General features: G+C 39.4%; 2 protein-coding genes across 2 annotated transcripts; one reads left to right on the top strand and one right to left on the bottom strand.

The window, feature by feature from the left end:
* The first annotated feature begins 115 nt into the window (after window positions 1-115).
* Window positions 116-9,905, top strand: LOC131942361 (hsp70-binding protein 1). Its single transcript, XM_059302196.1, has 8 exons — window positions 116-264; window positions 3,760-3,909; window positions 4,220-4,397; window positions 4,777-4,998; window positions 6,404-6,559; window positions 7,570-7,772; window positions 9,043-9,129; window positions 9,729-9,905. The coding sequence occupies exons 2-8, from the start codon at window positions 3,772-3,774 to the stop codon at window positions 9,750-9,752; spliced, it is 1,008 nt and encodes a 335-aa protein (XP_059158179.1). The 5' UTR covers window positions 116-264; window positions 3,760-3,771; the 3' UTR covers window positions 9,753-9,905.
* A 986-nt stretch (window positions 9,906-10,891) lies between these two features.
* Window positions 10,892-19,435, bottom strand: LOC131942343 (chymotrypsin-like protease CTRL-1). Its single transcript, XM_059302161.1, has 7 exons — window positions 19,253-19,435; window positions 18,611-18,779; window positions 13,971-14,148; window positions 12,730-12,875; window positions 12,144-12,281; window positions 11,634-11,776; window positions 10,892-11,053 (listed from the first exon to the last, which is right to left on the bottom strand). Exons 1-7 carry the CDS (start codon window positions 19,433-19,435, stop codon window positions 10,892-10,894), a joined length of 1,119 nt encoding a protein of 372 aa, XP_059158144.1.
* Window positions 19,436-22,308: the final 2,873 nt, after the last annotated feature.

Genomic DNA, 22,308 nt, shown 5'->3' with positions numbered 1-22,308 from the left:
CACACTGATCAGCATTTATTTTTAGACCACAATAAGTAATTTGGTTGAGGAGTTAGGTTTGTCTTTGATAAAAATTTGAACTTTATATTTAGAGAGCTACAACAATATAACTAAACACCGAAAGTAGACTAGGCCTAGTTACTAACAACGTTTTTTTTTTCCAGAAGTCCTAGAAACTTCTAGTCTAGCGCTAGTTTAGTGTTAAGTTTAGCATCGACTGCATTGACCTGTGCTACAATCGTCATCATCTCGATTTAGATTTAGGTACAGTAGCATTATTTAATTTTTAGAATATTGGTAATCTAGGTAATCTATCGTTTTGGGTACGTAAAATCGCCCGCGGCTATTTATGTACGAAAACGTTACCTCATTGTCAAGGCTTTAATAGAAGTATATTGTCATACTTTTGTGTCAAATATTATAGATAAATGAATAATAAACCTAAATCAATGGCTAAATATATCGATATAGGCCAGAAATTAACTTTAAACAGCAGTGTCTGAGAGCAAGATTTGCTATATAATTATATAAACAGCAGCCATTTGTAAAATAGAGTGACTTCCCCCTGAATCTGGCGCTAAAAGCTTATAAAAATAAAACTTAGACAAGATGGCTGCTATAGTAAATGAGCATGATTGCATCTGTTGGAAACATCGTTAGTCTTCATTTATTACGGAAAAGTTTTAATTCAATTGTTTAAAAACAGGTACATAAATAAATCAAGGAAACATTTTTGAATTTTTTAAAACATAAATCCTCCTCAAAATGTGAAATAATTATTAAAATTTAAGGAGTCACCTGTTTTTCACATTACAAATCGCGGGCGATTTTACGTACCCAAAACGATAGATTACCGTAATCTATCGTATAATCGTTTTTTAGGTAGGCCTAGAGCCTAGAATCTACGTAAAATCGTCCGCGGCTAGTAATCATAGTCATAGTATTGAAGTAATGTAATGTTTGTAATGTACGAAAAAGTTACTCATTGTCAAGGCTTTAATACTTTAATAGTTAATAGTAATAGATAGAAGCATATTGAATTGTGATATAGGCAATAAGTCAATAAGTAGATCTATTTATTCTATTCTATAGATAAAAAATGAATCCTCAATAAATTTCAATAATAAACCTAAATAAATGTCTAAATATTAATTTTCTGATTATAGGCCTATCAATTCAATATAATATACGAAGTGACTACTCAGAAGAAGATTTTTCTCCCCGTCTCCACTTAGTCGGCAAAAGATAGCTCTGCGCATGCGCAGTGACCTAGGGTTAGGGCTAGAATGAGGGTTAGGAATAGGGCTAGGATTAGGGTTGGTATTAGGGTTCTGCGTTGTAAACACACACATGCGCTGTACCATCGAAAACATCGCCACGATGGCAAGTTGTATTTTCTCTCCATTGCGCATGCGCATCTTATTCCGGCTAGCATTGGCCTATAGGCCTAATATAAGCCAGAAATTAACTCTAAACAGCAGTGTTTGCGAGCAAGATTTGCTATATATATATTAACTATAAACAGCAGCCATTTGTAAAATAGAGTGTCTTCTCCTGAATCTCGCGCTATAACTTATAAGTTTACAAAAAAAAAAAACTTAATCAAGATGGCTGCTATAATAAATGAGCATGGTTGCATCTATTGGAAACATTGCTAGTCTTCATTTATTACTGAAAAGTTTTAATTCAATTGTTTAAAAACAGGTACATAGGCCCTATATGAAACTGAAACATTTTTGTTTTTCACATTACTACTAGTCGCAGGCGATTTTACGTACCTAAAGCTATAGATTACCAGAATATTTAGTTGGTAATAATTTACATTTAATCCATTCATTAAGAATTTATTAAGAATCATTAGGCCCAGGCACTAATTTTGAAGTTTTTAGTTTGTTTCAAACTTTTAGACTAATTTACTTAATTTAATATTTATTGTCACTCACCCTTGATGAGGGTGTTGGGAAATTGCAAATCGCAAAATGGCGAGGCGGTAAATGAAATGACATTTTGGCCTCACATTTTACCACCACCCAATACTTACGCAGGGTTGTGGTAGGATGCAAAGCTATCTGCAAAAATTTTACTGCGACCAATTTTACTTGATAATCGTTGCAGACTTCAAAAACATTTCGTTTACACATTGTTATAAAACTTCAGATTTTTCCGTTGCTAGACATTCTGATGATTTGTCAACTTCACCATCTTTTGTGTCGACTTAGAATACCACTTTGTTCGAAACCGTCTGAAATACCGCCGACGATAGATCAACTTATTTCTTTTGTGTGGAACAAACATGTATTGTTGCTAAGTAAATTTGTTTTATTACATAGCATAACACATTCCCGGTGTAGCCTCAATCAACCAGCGGGTTTGTTGTATTGAATTAAATATAAACTCAAAACAATAATATATTTAATAGGTCAGGCCACATACCACACATTTATAGTGTTGTGTATCGTGCCTTAATACAATTGAACTAATAAACTAAATAAATAAACTATTTCCTTTATTTTCCTTCTATTTTCATTAGCAATAATTTTAATTAATTAAGTAATGAGATTACAAATTTCCTGTATAATCTATATATATAATTTTCTTCTGGGAGACGCTAGAAAACAAGCTATAAGGGCGCTCATTACCACCCCTTCGTGGTCTGGTGAGCTGTGGTTCACGCTGAATGTTTACATTCGTAGAGCCGGGTTTAGTACCTGCTATTAGGGGCAGATAATTTAGTTTGAAACGATTTTAAACTTAGGGGAGGTAACTAAGAGGAGGCTGCTTTCACGGGGGGGGGGGGGGCTGCACGGTAGGGTTTGGGGGAAAGGAGGGTAGGGGTTGGGGGAAAGAAGGGTGGGTGTAGTATCATTCTTAACGACCTACTGATAGTATTTTAAAGCAAATATTTTCAGTGGCAGCATTGGTACTGTCAAATTCACAAATTATGAATTACTGAAAAGTAGAAAATAAAACAACTAAATAGCGGCATATGATATGCCGCGGGTCGGCTCGCTTATTTATAAAGAAACAGCTGTGTTGTTTCAATACCACCTGCTCCCTTTCTTGAATCAAACGTTACACTTTTGATCCTGACCACGTTAGTAATTTTGAAAAAAAAATTCGGTGTAGGGCTATATACTTATTGAAGTCAGTCACGAGATGTTGACCTTTAATGACGGGGCTTGCGGGTATACTTTTTCCCCTTAAAAAAACCCAATCAGGTAGTATGATATTAAGGTCGCGCAGTGTCTTGTCACGATGTAGACTTGGTGAGTAAAAGTGGGACGGCTCAAAATGTATACTGACCTATGTTTAAGTTTTTATATGCTCTGACTGTGCATTAAAAAATGGGAGCGGCAAGAAGCGGACGACAATGTTTAAAATTTTAAATATCTAGATATATCTACTATCCGTTCATATGCCGAGGTCTCTGAAGCAGATGAACTCTACTTCATCTGCCCCATGTGTCTTGGGCACACACGGGAAATGATGATGATGAATAACTAGAGTAGATCATAGTAATAGTAATGTACTAATAGATTAAAATAGGCCTTCTTTAATTATTAATTAATATATCTAGCATAGAGCGGCAGGTGAGATTTTATTTTGTATCACATTCACATGATTCATAATTTTTAAATTTTATAGGCCTGATGTTAAATCATTAGCCTACATTATGATTGATCAGATTAGTTAGTCACTTAGTCTGACTTAGTGACAGATTATTGGGTTCACTATCATGTTTACAAAATTTTTCTTCAGATTGAAAAGAAAATGTCTAACCAAGAACAGTCTAACCCTGCCCCGGTGAAGAATTTAAAAGGTCTATTGAGATTTTGTATGGAGGCCACTAGAAGTGAAGATGCGCCCAACTCCTCCAATCCAGAAATATTTGAAGCAATGACAGAAGATGTAAGAAATATTGTAGATAAAATATAAAAACAGATATTGTTTTTTTATGACAAATGTTCATTGACAATAGGGCTGGTAAGTAGGTTACCAACCAGTTCTATGGCTCAATAAAACCTGCATGAGCCATAGAACTGGTTGGGGCCCTATTTACCAGCGCTATAGCTAAGACTTCATGTCCTTAAGCAATTTTCCCCCCCATGCTGTCTGTTCAATGACATGTAAGAAATATTTTAGCTAAGACTAGCCTAATTTTCGCTCTCATATTCTGCTTAACTATTGTTATATGGTTAAAATTTGCGTTGACCTGTAGAGAAAGAAATGGCTGGAAGAGGCGCTGACGTCCATGACAGTGAGCCCTGTGGAGCGCATGCAGCTGTGTGTCAAGTCTATAGAGGAAGCTGTGCCAGACACTGAGGCAGGCACTGAGCAGCAGGTGCAGGCTATAACAGAGCTCCAGGACTGGGCAGAGGATCTGGACATAGCTGGAGGTACTGGGGTCAAGGTCATCTCTTGGGTAGAGGTCATCTCTTGGGTAAAGGTCATCCCTTGGGTAATGGTCATCTTTTGGGTAAAGGCCATCTCTTGGGGTAAAGGTCATCTCTTGGGTAAAGGTCATCTCTTGGGTAAAGGTCATCTCTTGGGTAAAGGTCATCTCTTGTGGAAAGGTCATCTTTTGGGGTAATGGTCATCTCTAGGGGTAGGTCATCTCTTGGGGTAAAGGTCATCTTTTGAGTTGATAATTGTCTGTTAAGGTGATAGTCTTAGCTTGGCCATCAGTACTCATTTATTTAATCATGTCATTTATAATATTTTAAAATAAACAATCATTCATTTTCCTTGTATCTGTGTGTTTTAACATCTGTGTAGATTTCATCAAAATCAATGGACTTCGTGTAGTGCCTAAGCTCCTGAGCAGTGAGGTGAGTGAGCTAAGGTGGAGGTGTCTGGAGCTGCTGGGTAACATCGCACAAAACAACCCCACTGGTCAGACCGCGCTTCTGACCTTAAAACTTCTTCCTGCCATTCTCATGCTGGTGGACACAGATCCTAACCCACTGGTGCAAGTTAAAGCCCTCTATGCTGTCTCATGTAAGATTGCACATTTTTGACATAAAACATTTTTTAATTGTTTTTAATGCTGTTATATAGATATAATTCTGTTTGTGAACCTGACGGTCCATGTGGCAGTTAAAGTAGAGTTGATAAGTTTATTTTATTTATTTTAGTAAACTTGTGATTCCAGTTCTCCATACATAGCATAAATCCAAGACCAGACGTTCCTGAACCCTCCCCCCCCCCCCCTCCCCCACCCCCACCCCCCCATCACCCTACTTCATCACCTTACAACTTTAGTTTTGTCATTTGTCATGTTTTGTGTATAACCTAATTATTCCATGTAAATATTTAACAACGTCAACATTTAAAATATTGTATTTAAATGCATCAAGTTTTCAGCAACTGTCATACAAATTAAACATTTCCCCAGGTCTAGTAAGCAGTAACTGTCATAAAGATTTAACAAATTGTCATAGAGATTTAACCCATGTGTTCCCCAGGTCTAGTACGCAGTAACTGTCATAGAGATTTAACCCATGTGTTCCCCAGGTGTGCAGTAACTGACATAGAGATTTAACCCATGTGTTCCCCAGGTCTAGTACGCAGTAACTGTCATAGAGATTTAACCCATGTGTTCCCCAGGTCTAGTACGCAGTAACTGTCATACAAATTTAACATTTTTCCCAGGTCTAGTACGCAGTAACTGTCATAGAGATTTAACCCATGTGTTCCCCAGGTCTAGTACGCAGTAACTGTCATAGAGATTTAACCCATGTGTTCCCCAGGTCTAGTACGCAGTAACTGTCATACAAATTTAACCCATGTGTTCCCCAGGTCTAGTACGCAGTAACTGTCATACAAATTTAACCCATGTGTTCCCCAGGTCTAGTACGCAGTAACTGTCATAGAGATTTAACCCATGTGTTCCCCAGGTCTAGTACGCAGTAACTGTCATAGAGATTTAACCCATGTGTTCCCCAGGTGTGCAGCAACTAACATAGAGATTTAACCCATGTGTTCCCCAGGTCTAGTACGCAGTAACTGTCATAGAGATTTAACCCATGTGTTCCCCAGGTCTAGTACGCAGTAACTGTCATAGAGATTTAACCCATGTGTTCCCCTGGTCTAGTACGCAGTAACTGTCATAGAGATTTAACCCATGTGTTCCCCAGGTCTAGTACGCAGTAACTGTCATAGAGATTTAACCCATGTGTTCCCCAGGTCTAGTACGCAGTAACTGTCATAGAGATTTAACCCATGTGTTCCCCAGGTCTAGTACGCAGTAACTGTCATAGAGATTTAACCCATGTGTTCCCCTGGTCTAGTACGCAGTAACTGTCATAGAGATTTAACAAACTGTCATAAAGATTTAACCCATGTGTTCCCCAGGTCTAGTACGCAGCAACTGACATAAAGATTTAACCCATGTGTTCCCCAGGTCTAGTACGCAGCAACTCAGAAGCCCAGCTCCAGCTGATGGCCTACGATGGTCTCAGTGTTCTGGTCAGGGCCCTACACAGTGAGGAGGAGAAGCTGAGGATGAAGGCAACTTTCTTGATGTCAGCCATTTGTAACTCTAATCCAGCTCTCAAAGGTGGGTTCTGTAACTCAAAGGTGGGTTCTGTACCTCTAAGGTGGGTTCTGTAACTCTAAGGTGGGTTCTGTACCTCTAAGGTGGGTTCTGTAACTCTAAGGTGGGTTCTGTACCTCTAAGGTGGGTTCTGTAACTCTAAGGTGGGTTCTGTACCTCTAAGGTGGGTTCTGTAACTCTAAGGTGGGTTCTGTACCTCTAAGGTGGGTTCTGTAACTCTAAGGTGGGTTCTGTACCTCTAAGGTGGGTTCTGTAACTCTAAGGTGGGTTCTGTACCTCTAAGGTGGGTTCTGTAACTCTAGCTCAGCTCTTAAAGGTGGGTTCTGTAACTCTAAGGTGGGTTCTGTAACTCAAAGGTGGGTTCTGTAACTCTAGCCCAGCACTCAAAGGTGGGTTCTGTAACGCTAATCCAGCACTCAAAGGTGGGTTCTGTAACTCTAATCCAGCACTCAAAGGTGGGTTCTGTAACTGTAAGGTGGGTTCTGTAACTCTAAGGTGGGTTCTGTAACTGTAAGGTGGGTTCTGTAACTGTAAGGTGGGTTCTGTAACTGTAAGGTGGGTTCTGTAACTGTAAGGTTGGTTCTGTAACTCTAAGGTGGGTTCTGTAGCTCTAAGGTGGGTTCTGTAACTCTAGCCCAGCTCTCAAAGGTGGGTTTTTACTTTCTCGTATATACGGAATATAGAGAAAGTCTTGTAATCGTGCAAGAAAAAATCGAGATATTTACAAATTTCGACGTTTTACACCTCACTGATACGGAAAAACATAATTTTGCAATCTTGTCTGTATGTCTGTGTGTGTGTCCGTGTGTAAACACGATAACTTGAGTTGAAGTTATCACTGTCTAATGTTCTAACAGCAGAATGTCTAAAACTAACAAGTCTAACTTGCACCTGTCTAGATAGTCTAAAACTAACAAGTCAAACTTGCACCTGTCTACATAGTCTAAAACTAACAAGTCTAACTTGCACCTGTCTAGATAGTCTAAAACTGTCTAACTTGCGCCTGTCCACAGACAGCCTAGTCGAGGCTGGGGTCATAGAACAGCTGGTCTCCCTGCTGAAGGAGGAACACGACTCGTCACACGAACACATCCTGTCTACCATGCTGACCATAGTTGCTGACCACGCTACAGCGCAGAAGAAATGCCGAGGTTTAGATATCCCAACACTCCTGTGTCAGAAGATTCGTTCATTAGATGGCCAGGACCAGTTTAAGGTAGAGTTCATTTTTTTACCCACTTAGGACTCTTGGTTGTGTGGGAATTTATCTCTGCCATTGGTGCAGTAGATGAAATCCAACTGAAAAAATTTAAAGCAATTTTGTATGCTCAGTTTTCTGTTTGTGTACAATTTTTGGATCCCATATTCCCAAACACACAGAAAGCCCTAGAAGATGACCAAATTTCACTCTTTAAAATGCTGCTAAAAATACTTTAGAGAAATTCAGTTGCAAAAAAGTTAACATATTTTAACATATAGGAATTCCTCAACCAAGTAATGAATCTAAATTGATATAAACTAAAAACAAAATTGCAAGTTACACTTGGTTGAATGGGCATGTAAACAATTTTTTTTTGTTGATCTATTTTCTGTTACCAAGAATTACAGTCTTGTTTGTGTGCTCTTTTCTGTGTAAGCTAATATTTTTTCTACACAAAGAATTTTTGTGTGTCTAAAATTGTGTATCCACAATTTTCTTTGTACACTCTTTTTTGTGTCACTTCTATTTTGTGCACATTTCTATTTTTTCTATCAGCACAATTTTATTTGCATATTTCTTCTGTGTGCACAAATTTCATTTTCCTGAGTTTGTGAATTTTTATGTGACCAGGTTTGCATAATGTGCTCTATAGTGTGCTTTTTTAAATTAACCCATACATAATTGGATAATTTTGTTTTGTTATATGATATTATCACCCAATGGCCTTAAGAACAGCCATGACAAAAAAACCCCACATAACAGAACTGATACACACAACACTTCAGTTGGCACACATTTAAATTAACTCATCCAAAAATGTTTAAAAGATGGCAAAAAAAATCTAAAAAAAAGAAACACGGTATGTATATTTAAAGCTTTTCTTTTATCAATCAAAATCAAAACTTGTTACAGCACATACAAGTAGCTAGTATACTTATAAATAGAACATCCTCTCTCCATGACACATAAGTAAACATTGAGCTTGGCTAAGTTTTGTTCTTCATGCTCCTGAAGAAAATATCCAAACACTAAACTGCTTTAACTGCTAAGATACTCAAGATATCTTTTCAAATGACTATTTTAAGGAAATGGTTGTTTTTGATGAAATGATTGTTTTTGTTGAAATGATTGTTTCTGATGAAATGAATGTTTCTGAATAAATGATTGTTTTTGATGAAATGATTGTTTCTGATGAAATGATTGTTTCTGATGAAATGATTGTTTCTGATGAAATGATTGATTCTGAATAAATGATTGAACCACATCACTTTCTTCTGGTCCACAGGAAGAAAAAGATTACGCTGAGCAAATTTTGGAAGTTTTGAACCAGCCACCGCGGGGTGACACTGCCACGTCAGCTGGCACAAACCAGGTCATGGCCGTCATGTCGTTGTGACATCTGTCATCACATTAGTGGACAAACATTTTGGCTTCATCAGTTTTGTTATTGGCTGCTTTCATTAGCTCAAGTTATAGGAAATAATTTTGTTATTGGCTGCTTTCATTAGCTCAAGTTCTAGGAAATAATTTTGTTATTGGCTGCTTTCATTAGCTCAAGTTCTAGGAAATAATTTTGTTATTGGCTGCTTTCATTAGCTCAAGTTTTAGGAAATAATTTTGTCAGTGCGCAACATCACAAAAATAATTCAGTAAAAAGTATTCAATAAACCATTGACCATCATACACAAATAGTTAATAAACATCTGTCCATCATGTTCAAAATTTGAATTAATAAGTCAAAAGATTGATGAAGTAGGTTATACATTTCTCAGTAACGCCTTGAAAAATTGATCTTAGATTTTAGTTATTAGAAAAGTATATGATGTTAGCATGGCAGTGTGATGTTTTTAACATATGGTTGATAATATTAGTCATTACGTACGAAGGTTTATGTTACCATGGTTGATGTGTGATGTTTTTAACGGCTGATGTGTGATGTTTTTAATGGCTGATGTTTGATGTTTTTAACAGTTGCTTGATTGCGATGGATTCTAAAAATAGCCATTGCTGCTTGTGATATGAACTTTTTCTGTTGCCCAAGTGCGCTGAAGGTTTGAATTCCTCCAGTTGATAGACCACTGGCTAGATTTGATATTATGTTTTTAGCTTTCATCAGATTTTATGGTGGAATAAATTAATGCAAACATTGTTGGGCCTCTTGTGTTTGATGTGTTTTGTAGTAGGATGGTTGTAGTAGGATGGTTGTAGTGGGATGGTTGTAGTGGGATGGTTGTAGTGGGATGATTGTAACAGAGGGCAGTGTAGTAGCACACATTTTGATGATTATGTCACCCCAGAAATGTCATGTTACATAGAAGCAAATGACATTTAGATCCAGCTTCCCCTCTGTAGTTTTATATACTAGTCTACATTCTACAACAATAAGCCAAATCGATCTTAGTATAGGGGTCGGCGTGGTCGAGTCGGTAAAGCTCATGGTTGCTAAACCGAAAAGTCTCAGTTCGAACCCTCGGGCAGATGAGGCTCGTTAGCTGGGGACAGCCACTCTTCTAGGAGAGACAACTCCAAAATTAAAACAACTGCGGCCTTGTAGTTTGTTCTTGGTTGGACAAAGGCTATGGAAGCAAATCCAAAAAGAAAAGCAGGCTGAAATCGGAGTCAATGGCCACAATGGCGCATAACCAGTTGACACGTAACGCTTAATTGTGTTGGATGCGTGGTCGAGTCGGCAAAAAGCTCATGGTTGATACATTCGAACAGTCTCGAGTTCAAACCCACTGGCAGATAAATCTCGATCCCCTTCAACACTAATAATTAAGAACGAAGAAGAAGAAGAAGATCTAAGTATCATAGTATGAATGAGGCTTTTGATACATTAGGGACTATATGTTGCTCTAGCATTTGATTGACATTTTAATGTCATGGATGACTTGTGGTTTGACTTGCTTTGTCGCTGTAAACTGTGGTTTGACCTGCTATGTCGCTGTGACCTGTTGTTGACCTCCTATGTCGCTGTGACCTGTGGTTTGACATGCTATGTCTCTGTGACCTGTTGTTGACCTGTTGTGTCGCTGTGACCTGTGGTTTGACCTGCTATGTCGCTGTGACCTGTTTGACCTGCTATGTCGCTGTGACCTGTTGTTTGACCTGCTATGTCGCTGTGACCCGACCTGCTATGTCGCTGTGACCCGACCTATCCAGCCCAAGAAGCTGGAGACCTTGGTGTAGAGACCCACGTAGTTGCCACACTGTTGGTCTAGTCCAGCTGACACCACACCATACACGTGGTACCGTGGGCCGTCGTCACGACAGATGAAAGGACCGCCGGAGTCTCCCTGTGGTAGAGAATGGTGTACAGAGGACCCTCAGAGTCACACACATGACCACCAGAGTAACACACAGTCATCTATCTATAGGATCACTAGTTACCTACAAGACCACCACAATTCCATATGGATCACCAAAGTCACACCGGATCACCAAACATACGACCAACACACAGAGTACCACCACACAGAGAACCATCAAAGTCCCATAGAGGACCACCACATAGAGAACCACCACACAGGACCACCACACACAGGACCACCACACACATGACCACCACACAGGACCACCACACACAGGACCACCACACACAGGACCACCACACACAGGACCACCACACAGAGGACCACCACACACAGGACCACCACACACAGGACCACCACACAGAGGACCACCACACAGAGGACCACCACACAGAGGACCACCACACAGAGGACCACTAGGGTAACCCACAGAGTCATCTACAGGACCACCAGTCAACCTGTGGTAGAGCTTTGTTTACTGCTGTAACTGGAAGACTACAACATGTACACAACCCATAAGGACCTCAGATCCTACCGTCACTTGACCTCTGACCTAAGAACTTACCCGGCATGTGTCCTTGCCCTTGGCTCCAGCACAGAACGTGGAGGGCGTGACCAGGGACCGGTACTGTTGTCTGCAGGTGACGTCATCAACAACCGGCATGTCAATCCACTGTAATGTTGACTGGGCTGATGACGTCACATCGTCTGGAAGTTGTCAAGTTGGTAGAAAACTAAATTTGTTGGCCGTTTAGCAAAGTAAACTTGGCATTTTATTTGGTTTTTTAGTTCGATTACAAAATAGCTTGCTAGCTAGAATTGCTATTTGTGCATTACGATTTCTGTTCATAAAAAAGTCCCTAGACTAAATTTTAGTAACTCCTATAATAATCTCTAGACCAAAGTTCTACTCACTGATACGAACTCTAGACTTAAGTTGTACTCTCTGCTAAAATCTCTAGACCAAATGTGTACTCACGACTACAATCTCTAGACCACATATGTACTCACTGCTAAAATCTCTAGACCAAAGTTGTACTCACGACTACAATCTCTAGACCAAAGTTGTACTCACTGCTGTTGACGCCCCAGCCCATGGCGCGACAGTGGCTCGCCTGATGCACGTCCATGGTGTGGTTGACCAGACACACGGGCTGGTGGCAGCGGTCAAACTCGATTGGACTGGTCAGCCTCAGGACAGCGATGTCATTGGCTGGAACACAAGTCTATTATTATCTCAACTGGGTTTCCTACTTAATAAAATATTAAAAAAATGCAGAATTTCTGTCTGAGTGAAATTGAGAAATTTCAAAAACCTACCCACTGGAGGAAAATGTCGGAAAGAAACAGCATCAAAGGGACAAAGTTTACTAAAGTTGTAAGCTACACCACTGACGCTCATTGACCTAATGTCTTACACCTACAGACTGACTAATGACCTAATGTCTTTAGCTAACAGACTAATGACCTAATGTCTTACACCTACAGACTAATGACCTAATGTCTTTAGCTAACAGACTAATGACCTAATGTCTTTCACCTACAGACTGACTAATGACCTAATGTCTTAAACTGACAGACTGATCACTGGATGACCTAATGTCTTAACTAACAGACTGACCACTGACCTAATGTCTTAGACTAAAAGACTTGCTACTGACCTAATGTTTTACTGTTGTACAGCTCATGCGTGGACAGCTTAGCGACAAATCTGACCTTTAACCCTGTCAAAGTCTTGAGGTCAATGACCGTGGAGCCGGTCAACACAACAATCTGTCCAGGAAGTGCCTTGGTCATCTCCCCTGTTCTAGACAAACAAAAACCTTTCAGCTGTGACGTCACGTTAGCCTTTGGTTAAACTTACGTGAAGAAAACACGAGTTTTAATTAGGGGCGTAGCGACACCTTCAGGGGCTGCCGCACCCCTCTCTCGCCCATCCCATAGCTACGCCACTGAGATAAGGCAAGGGGTGAAAAACAGTGTTTCCCGAAAAATGTCTACCCCCGAACAAAAGAACGAAATGGAAATTTATATAGAAAATATATACTTTTACCATTGTCCCCTCCCCCCCCCCCTCCGAAAATATTAAGTGCCCCCCCCCCCCTCCGGAGAAAAAAGTCTGGGAGAAACACTGGTGAAAAATGAGAATACAAAACCAATCGGCATTATTGTTTAGTGAAAATAGTATGGTCAGCGATATTTGTTTTGCCAGCTTTATCCGTGAAGGTTATATCCACCAACATAATTATAACAACAGCAATAGCAACAACAGTCTGCCACTGTAGCAAACAATCGACAGGCCGTTTACCCTACTTTATGTCGGCTTTTACACAGAAAAGTTAGGTGAAAAGCCATTTTTTAAATTATTTTTTTTCCTTTTCTTTCTTTCTTACTTTATTTATTTGTGTGTATTTAAATATAAAATGTGTAACCTATTGTCAGTTAAAATATTTTAGACTTTAAGTAATTGATTTAAAAAAATAATTGCTTATAGCCTTTTGTTGAGGTCTTGAAGTTTTCTTTCAGAATGGAAATTGTCAAAACAGAACTTGTTAATCTGTAATTTGACTTTTATATGTCTCTAGATCAGGGGTTCTTAAACTAGACTCGACCGAACCCCAGGGGTTCGGTTGGTCAGTCTCAGGGGTTCAGCAGAGTTTAAGACACATACCCGACTCATATGATTCACGATCGGATTTCGTCAATGCTGACGACATAAACATTAAGAAGGGTTGTCAGTGGTAACGAGTAACTGAATGACCTAATTACCTTTTGTATTCAGCAACTTGAATGTCGAGTTTACCTTTTGTATTCAGCCACTGAATGTCGAGTTTACCTTTTGTATTCAGCCACTGAATGTCGAGTTTACCTTTTCTATTCAGCAACTGAATGTCGTGATTACCTTTTGTCAGCGGCGTAGAAGCAGTGTGCGGCTGTGAGCACGTGTATGCTGTCGATGATGGCGCCACCACACATGGTCTCTGTCAGGGAGTTGGTCACCATCACCATCCACGGGTACTGACATGGGCTGGCACCGGTACCGCCTATGATGCGGTAGTAGTTGGCGGCACCACACTGGTCTGGAGATGTAGTGGCGGTTTGATGTGCTGGTTACATGTGCTGGTTACATGTGCTGGTTACATGTGCTGGTTACATGTTGATGTGCTGGTTACATGTTGATGTGCTGGTTACATGTTGATGTGCTGGTTATATGTGCTGGTTACATGTGCTGGTTACATGTGCTGGTTATATGTTGATGTGCTGGTTATATGTGCTGGTTACATGTGCTGGTTACATGTGCTGGTTACATGTGCTGGTTATATGTTGATGTGCTGGTTACATGTGCTGGTTACATGTGCTGGTTACATGTTGATGTGCTGGTTACATGTTGATGTGCTGGTTACATGTGCTGGTTACATGTGCTGGTTACATGTTGATGTGCTGGTTACATGTTGATGTGCTGGTTACATGTTGATGTGCTGGTTACATGTGCTGGTTACATGTGCTGGTTACATGTTGATGTGCTGGTTACATGTGCTGGTTACATGTGCTGGTTACATTTTGATGTGCTGGTTACATGTGCTGGTTACATGTGCTGGTTACATGTGCTGGTTACATGTGCTGGTTACATGTTGATGTGCTGGTTACATGTGCTGGTTAAATGTGCTGGTTACATGTTGATGTGCTGGTTACATGTTGATGTGCTGGTTACATGTTGATGTGCTGGTTATATGTGCTGGTTACATGTGCTGGTTACATGTGCTGGTTATATGTTGATGTGCTGGTTATATGTGCTGGTTACATGTGCTGGTTACATGTGCTGGTTACATGTGCTGGTTATATGTTGATGTGCTGGTTACATGTGCTGGTTACATGTGCTGGTTACATGTTGATGTGCTGGTTACATGTTGATGTGCTGGTTACATGTGCTGGTTACATGTGCTGGTTACATGTTGATGTGCTGGTTACATGTTGATGTGCTGGTTACATGTTGATGTGCTGGTTACATGTGCTGGTTACATGTGCTGGTTACATGTTGATGTGCTGGTTACATGTGCTGGTTACATGTGCTGGTTACATTTTGATGTGCTGGTTACATGTGCTGGTTACATGTGCTGGTTACATGTGCTGGTTACATGTGCTGGTTACATGTTGATGTGCTGATTACATGTGCTGGTTAAATGTGCTGGTTACATGTGCTGGTTACATGTTGATGTGCTGGTTACATGTGCTGGTTACATGTGCTGGTTACATGTGCTGGTTACATGTGCTGGTTACATGTGCTGGTTACATGTTGATGTGCTGGTTACATGTGCTGGTTACATGTGCTGGTTACATGTGCTGGTTACATGTGCTGGTTACATGTGCTGGTTACATGTGCTGGTTACATGTGCTGGTTACATGTTGATGTGCTGATTACATGTGCTGGTTAAATGTGCTGGTTACATGTGCTGGTTACATGTTGATGTGCTGGTTACATGTGCTGGTTACATGTGCTGGTTACATGTGCTGGTTACATGTGCTGGTTACATGTGCTGGTTACATGTTGATGTGCTGGTTACATGTGCTGGTTACATGTGCTGGTTACATGTGCTGGTTACATGTGCTGGTTACGTGTGCTGGTTACATGTGCTGGTTACATGTTGATGTGCTGATTACATGTGCTGGTTACATGTGCTGGTTACATGTGCTGGTTACATGTGCTGGTTACATGTTGATGTGCTGGTTACATGTGCTGGTTACATGTGCTGGTTACATTTTGATGTGCTGGTTACATGTGCTGGTTACATGTGCTGGTTACATGTGCTGGTTACATGTGTTGGTTACATGTTGATGTGCTAATTACATGTGCTGGTTAAATGTGCTGGTTACATGTGCTGGTTACATGTTGATGTGCTGGTTACATGTGCTGGTTACATGTGCTGGTTACATGTGCTGGTTACATGTGCTGGTTACATGTGCTGGTTACATGTTGATGTGCTGGTTACATGTGCTGGTTACATGTGCTGTTTACATGTGCTGGTTACATGTGCTGGTTACATGTGCTGGTTACATGTGCTGGTTACATGTGCTGGTTACATGTGCTGGTTACATGTGCTGGTTACATGTGCTGGTTACATGTGCTGGTTACATGTGCTGGTTACATGTGCTGGTTACATGTTGATGTGCTGGTTATATGTGCTGGTTACATGTGCTGGTTACATGTTGATGTGCTGGTTACATGTGCTGGTTACATGTGCTGGTTATATGTTGATGTGCTGGTTATATGTGCTGGCTACATGTGCTGGTTACATGTGCTGGTTACATGTGCTGGTTATATGTTGATGAGCTGGTTATATGTGCTGGTTACATGTGCTGGTTACATGTTGATGTGTTGGTTACATGTGCTGGTTACATGTTGATGTGCTGGTTATATGTGCTGGTTACATGTGCTGGTTACATGTGCTGGTTACATGTGCTGGTTATATGTTGATGTGCTGGTTACATGTGCTGGTTACATGTGCTGGTTACATGTTGATGTGCTGGTTACATGTTGATGTGCTGGTTACATGTGCTGGTTACATGTGCTGGTTACATGTTGATGTGCTGGTTACATGTTGATGTGCTGGTTACATGTTGATGTGCTGGTTACATGTGCTGGTTACATGTGCTGGTTACATTTTGATGTGCTGGTTACATGTGCTGGTTACATGTGCTGGTTACATGTGCTGGTTACATGTGCTGGTTACATGTGCTGGTTACATGTGCTGGTTACATGTTGATGTGCTGGTTACATGTGCTGGTTAAATGTGCTGGTTACATGTGCTGGTTACATGTTGATGTGCTGGTTACATGTTGATGTGCTGGTTACATGTTGATGTGCTGGTTATATGTGCTGGTTACATGTGCTGGTTACATGTGCTGGTTATATGTTGATGTGCTGGTTATATGTGCTGGTTACATGTGCTGGTTACATGTGCTGGTTACATGTGCTGGTTACATGTGCTGGTTATATGTTGATGTGCTGGTTACATGTGCTGGTTACATGTGCTGGTTACATGTTGATGTGCTGGTTACATGTTGATGTGCTGGTTACATGTGCTGGTTACATGTTGATGTGCTGGTTACATGTTGATGTGCTGGTTACATGTTGATGTGCTGGTTACATGTTGATGTGCTGGTTACATGTGCTGGTTACATGTGCTGGTTACATGTTGATGTGCTGGTTACATGTGCTGGTTACATGTGCTGGTTACATTTTGATGTGCTGGTTACATGTGCTGGTTACATGTGCTGGTTACATGTGCTGGTTACATGTGCTGGTTACATGTTGATGTGCTGATTACATGTGCTGGTTAAATGTGCTGGTTACATGTGCTGGTTACATGTTGATGTGCTGGTTACATGTGCTGGTTACATGTGCTGGTTACATGTGCTGGTTACATGTGCTGGTTACATGTGCTGGTTACATGTGCTGGTTACATGTTGATGTGCTGGTTATATGTGCTGGTTACATGTGCTGGTTACATGTTGATGTGCTGGTTACATGTGCTGGTTACATGTGCTGGTTACATGTGCTGGTTACATGTTGATGTGCTGGTTATATGTGCTGGCTACATGTGCTGGTTACATGTGCTGGTTACACGTTGATGTGCTGGTTACATGTGCTGGTTACATGTGCTGGTTACATGTTGATGTGCTGGTTACATGTTGATGTGCTGGTTACATGTGCTGGTTACATGTGCTGGTTACATGTGCTGGTTACGTGTGCTGGTTACATGTTGATGTGCTGGTTACATGTGCTGGTTACATGTTGATGTGCTGGTTACATGTGCTGGTTACATGTGCTGGTTACATGTGCTGGTTACATGTGCTGGTTACATGTGCTGGTTACATGTGCTGGTTACATGTGCTGGTTATATGTTGATGTGCTGGTTACATGTGCTGGTTACATGTGCTGGTTACATGTGCTGGTTACATGTGCTGGTTACATGTGCTGGTTATATGTTGATGTGCTGGTTACATTTTGATGTGTTGGTTACATGTGCTGGTTACATGTGCTGGTTACATGTTGATGTGTTGGTTACATGTGCTGGTTACATGTTGATGTGCTGGTTATATGTGCTGGTTACATGTGCTGGTTACATGTGCTGGTTACATGTGCTGGTTATATGTTGATGTGCTGGTTACATGTGCTGGTTACATGTGCTGGTTACATGTTGATGTGCTGGTTACATGTTGATGTGCTGGTTACATGTGCTGGTTACATGTGCTGGTTACATTTTGATGTGCTGGTTACATGTGCTGTTTACATGTTGATGTGCTGGTTACATTTTGATGTGCTGGTTACATTTTAATGTGCTGGTTACATGTTGATGTGTTGGTTACATTTTGATGTGCTGGTTACATTTTAATGTGCTGGTTACATTAGGGAATATCGATGGTGTAAAATATTGGTCAATGCGGAGTGTCGACGGTTGCTAATAATTGTTTAAACATCTGGCTAAAATGGTGTAAATAAAAAAAAATCAATAGGCCGAACACCGATACAAATATAACTACCTTTCTTATCGTTGCTAGGCAACGGTTTACTAGGCAACGTTGAGGTAGGTGCTTGTGGTAGCGTAGGATTTGTTGTGCTTGTCTCTGTCAACAGCACCGAGAACTCGGCCTCACAAAGTCCGGTCACCCAGATGTAAGAGTTGTCCACAGTTAAACCATAGTTAAGTCCCTTGTGAGAGAGCAATGCTTATGTCTCAATGAGTGACTTTATTTATATGCCTTAAAGTTGTATGTGCTGTTTTATGTTGTGATAAAAAGTGTTCGATGTTTCTTTCTATAGTTTATTAATGTAAGTCTTTTGACGTTATCAACACAGACTGGCACATTTTTTAAAATCTAAAAGATTTAACCCACCTAACTTGTATTAACCTGTACCCACCTATTGTACCCACCTGTGTACACCTGACTTGTACCCACCTGTACCCACCTAACCTGTATCCACCTATTGTACCCACCTGTCTTGTACCCACCTGTATACACCTGACCTGTACCCACCTTTACCCACCTATTGTACCCACCTGTGTACACCTGACTTGTACCCACCTAACCTGTACCCACCTGTATACACCTGTGTACACATGTCTTGTACCCACCTGTATACACCTGTCTTATACCCACCTGTACCCACCTGACTTTACCCACCTGTATACACCTGACTAGAGAGATCTGCCGGACCACTTGAAGTCTGAGAGTTTGGTTCCTGCTAGCTGAATTGATCTGGCACCAGTTGGCCAAATTCCTGAAATACGAGCCGCAGACTCCACGGGCAATCTCAGCACCAGCGTCCTGTCTGGCTGTGACAGACGGGGGCTTGTCTGTCGTCATGACAGACGTGGTGACATCTGTCGTCTGGTGTAGGTCGAGCACCGACTGGCGGGCGATTTCTATTGAAATGTATGGCAGAGCTATTTCTGAAACAGCGACAATGGCCTATATATATAAATAATTGAGATACTAGCTATCGAGCAACCTAAAATTTGCTTTGTCATACGAGCAGAATTTGAGATACGAGTAACTCGATAAGCGGGTTAAGCGGTTCGTGGAAAAGGGACACCCTGAAATAGTTACAACTATTGTGTATCGAAGATATTTAGTGAGAGCTAACTAGCACATTTCTAAAAAAAATTTGAAATATGAAAAAAAACAGACCTTGTACAGATTTATATTAACAGCCTGCGATGGAAAGTCAGGAAAATCAAAGAACAGCGATGAGAATGTAGTGAACAAAAGTAGCAAAACATGATTTAGATCTAGTAACATTAAGATTTAATTAGGTTCGGTGAGCTATACGTTTTGTTAAGTTCAGGGATAAAGTTTAGCGTTAAGAGTGAAACGAGTAAGTGAATTGAAGTGACCTAAAAAGCTAAGCATTAACAGTTAGTAAGTGAATTAAGTGAAGCTACTCTGTATATCTTCTCCACCCTAACACACGACCTAGACCCCCCCCCCCACCAGCAACTTCTGTAACTTCAAGTCTGTTGATTTTATAAGTAAATACACTTTATAAAACCAGTTTATTATTATTTTTTTTGCATTACCCCTTATTATTACTTTGTAATTAAGCTTAAACAATATTTGTCACGTATAAATACACTTTTCTAATTAAAAAATACTCAATAAAAATAAGTGGAGTTGCATTAAGGGCTGGAACGGAATAATGTCATTTCAATTTACTTCAATGGAAATAACTGCTTTGAGATACGAGCAATTCGACATACGAGGAATGTTTCGAAACGAATTAATATAAACTCGTATTTCGAGGTACTTCTCTCTCTCTCTCTCTCTCTCTCTTTATATGTATATATATATATATATATATGTATATATATATATATATATATATATATATATATATATATATATATATATATATATATATATATATATATATGTATATATATATATATATATGTATATATATATATATATATATATATATATATATATATATATATATATATATATATATATATATATATATATATATATATATATATATATATGTGTATATATATATATATATATATATATATATATATATATATATATATATATATATATATATATATATATATATATATATATATATATGTATATATATATATATATGTATATATATATATATATATATATATATATATATATATATATATATATATATATATATGTATATATATATATATGTATATATATATATATATTGGTAACTTACCTTGAATTGAAGAGAAAACAAAATCCACCAATAAAATTGAAGAAAAAACGACACAAACAACCTCGTAAGCTTTAAAACTCAGCATTGTATCTTTTATAGCATTTTTACTTTAATATTAAAAACATAATTCAGGCTAGAATTATTCCGCTCGTCACAAAAAAAGCTGAGGAATACCTTGTCCATAGTTGGCCGGTCAGGCCTTAGGACTTCAATGAATAATTAATGTGTGCAGTTAGGCTGATTATAATTAGGGTAATGAATTGATTGGAGAGAGCTTCTAATGTAAACAAAACTGGGTTTGAGTTTTGTTTAAAAACACCTGACGCCTCGAAGCATGGTGACCTAGTTTACTAGGTGCTGACGTCATATATTAGACGCGGCTAATTACCTTGATTGTTTGGTACAAAAGGCTGGGGTGAATGAGTGCATGTACAGCCAGGTGTGGCCAGGTGTGGCCAGGTGTTAGGCTCTGGTCACAAGGACAGAAGGTTGTGAGATCAGCCGTGACGTCACATCACACACTTGGCCCATAACAACATTGTGAAGTACATGCTGTGACTAGAGCCAGAAAATAAAATACTTAAAAAAAAACTTTTAAAAAAACCACGTTTTTCTTGTGGACTAATAATAATCATTAAAAAAGTTTTAAAAAACCCACGTTTTCTGATTGAACTAAAAAGTAGAAAATAAATGCTATAGGCCCTACATCACAATAATGCAAGCGATCACTCTACTATAAGCGATCAAAAACGTGGGGCGCCGAAGTAAAAGTTATATTACTATTGATTAGATAATACTATTGACTTTTATTAGGGAGCTTGTAGAGAGTCAACAGTATTAGAAACTGTAAGAAAATCACGGCGCCCCACGTTTTTGCTCGCTTATAGTAGAGTGATCGCTTGCATTATTGTGATGTAGGGCCTATAGCATTTATTTTCTACTTTTTAGTTCAATCAGAAAACGTGGGTTTTTTAAAACTTTTTTAATGATTATTATTTTCTACTTTTTAGTCTTTGTCTGTTTGTTTGCATGTAAATCTTGCTATCGATTTTATCTTTTCACTTTTTTTGGGTAAACGAAGACAACTCGTAAAAAGACAACTCGTAAAAAGACAACTCGTAAAAAGACAACTCGTAAAAAACACGTTGTTTGAATACGTTACTGACTAGAACACATAGATTTGAACCCGTGTCGAGTGGGATAGCAATCGTGTGCCCAACCACTCGACCATATCGTCTCCCCCAAACTGGCCTACCTCCTGTAAGTTTAAACTCGGTTCAAGCTAAATTCTCTGCCCCTAAGCCTGTGGCGACATGTGATCGTTCGCTTCACTGCGCGCGAGGTACGCGTCGCTGGTTTTTTTTTGTAATGGCTAGCAGAGGAGAATTATATATATAGATTATATAGCGGTCTAAAATGCTCAATAAAATGTTTCCATTGATCAATTTAGTAATAATAACAATTGAATATTCAATGGTCATCCAAA

The sequence above is a fragment of the Physella acuta genome, unplaced genomic scaffold, assembly GCF_028476545.2.
Source record: "Physella acuta isolate Inbredline_101_S28 unplaced genomic scaffold, ASM2847654v3 ptg000402l, whole genome shotgun sequence".
Lineage (NCBI taxonomy): Eukaryota > Metazoa > Mollusca > Gastropoda > Physidae > Physella > Physella acuta.
The sequence above is the reverse complement of the archived record's forward strand: the minus strand, read 5'-3'. Positions and strand labels throughout refer to the sequence as shown.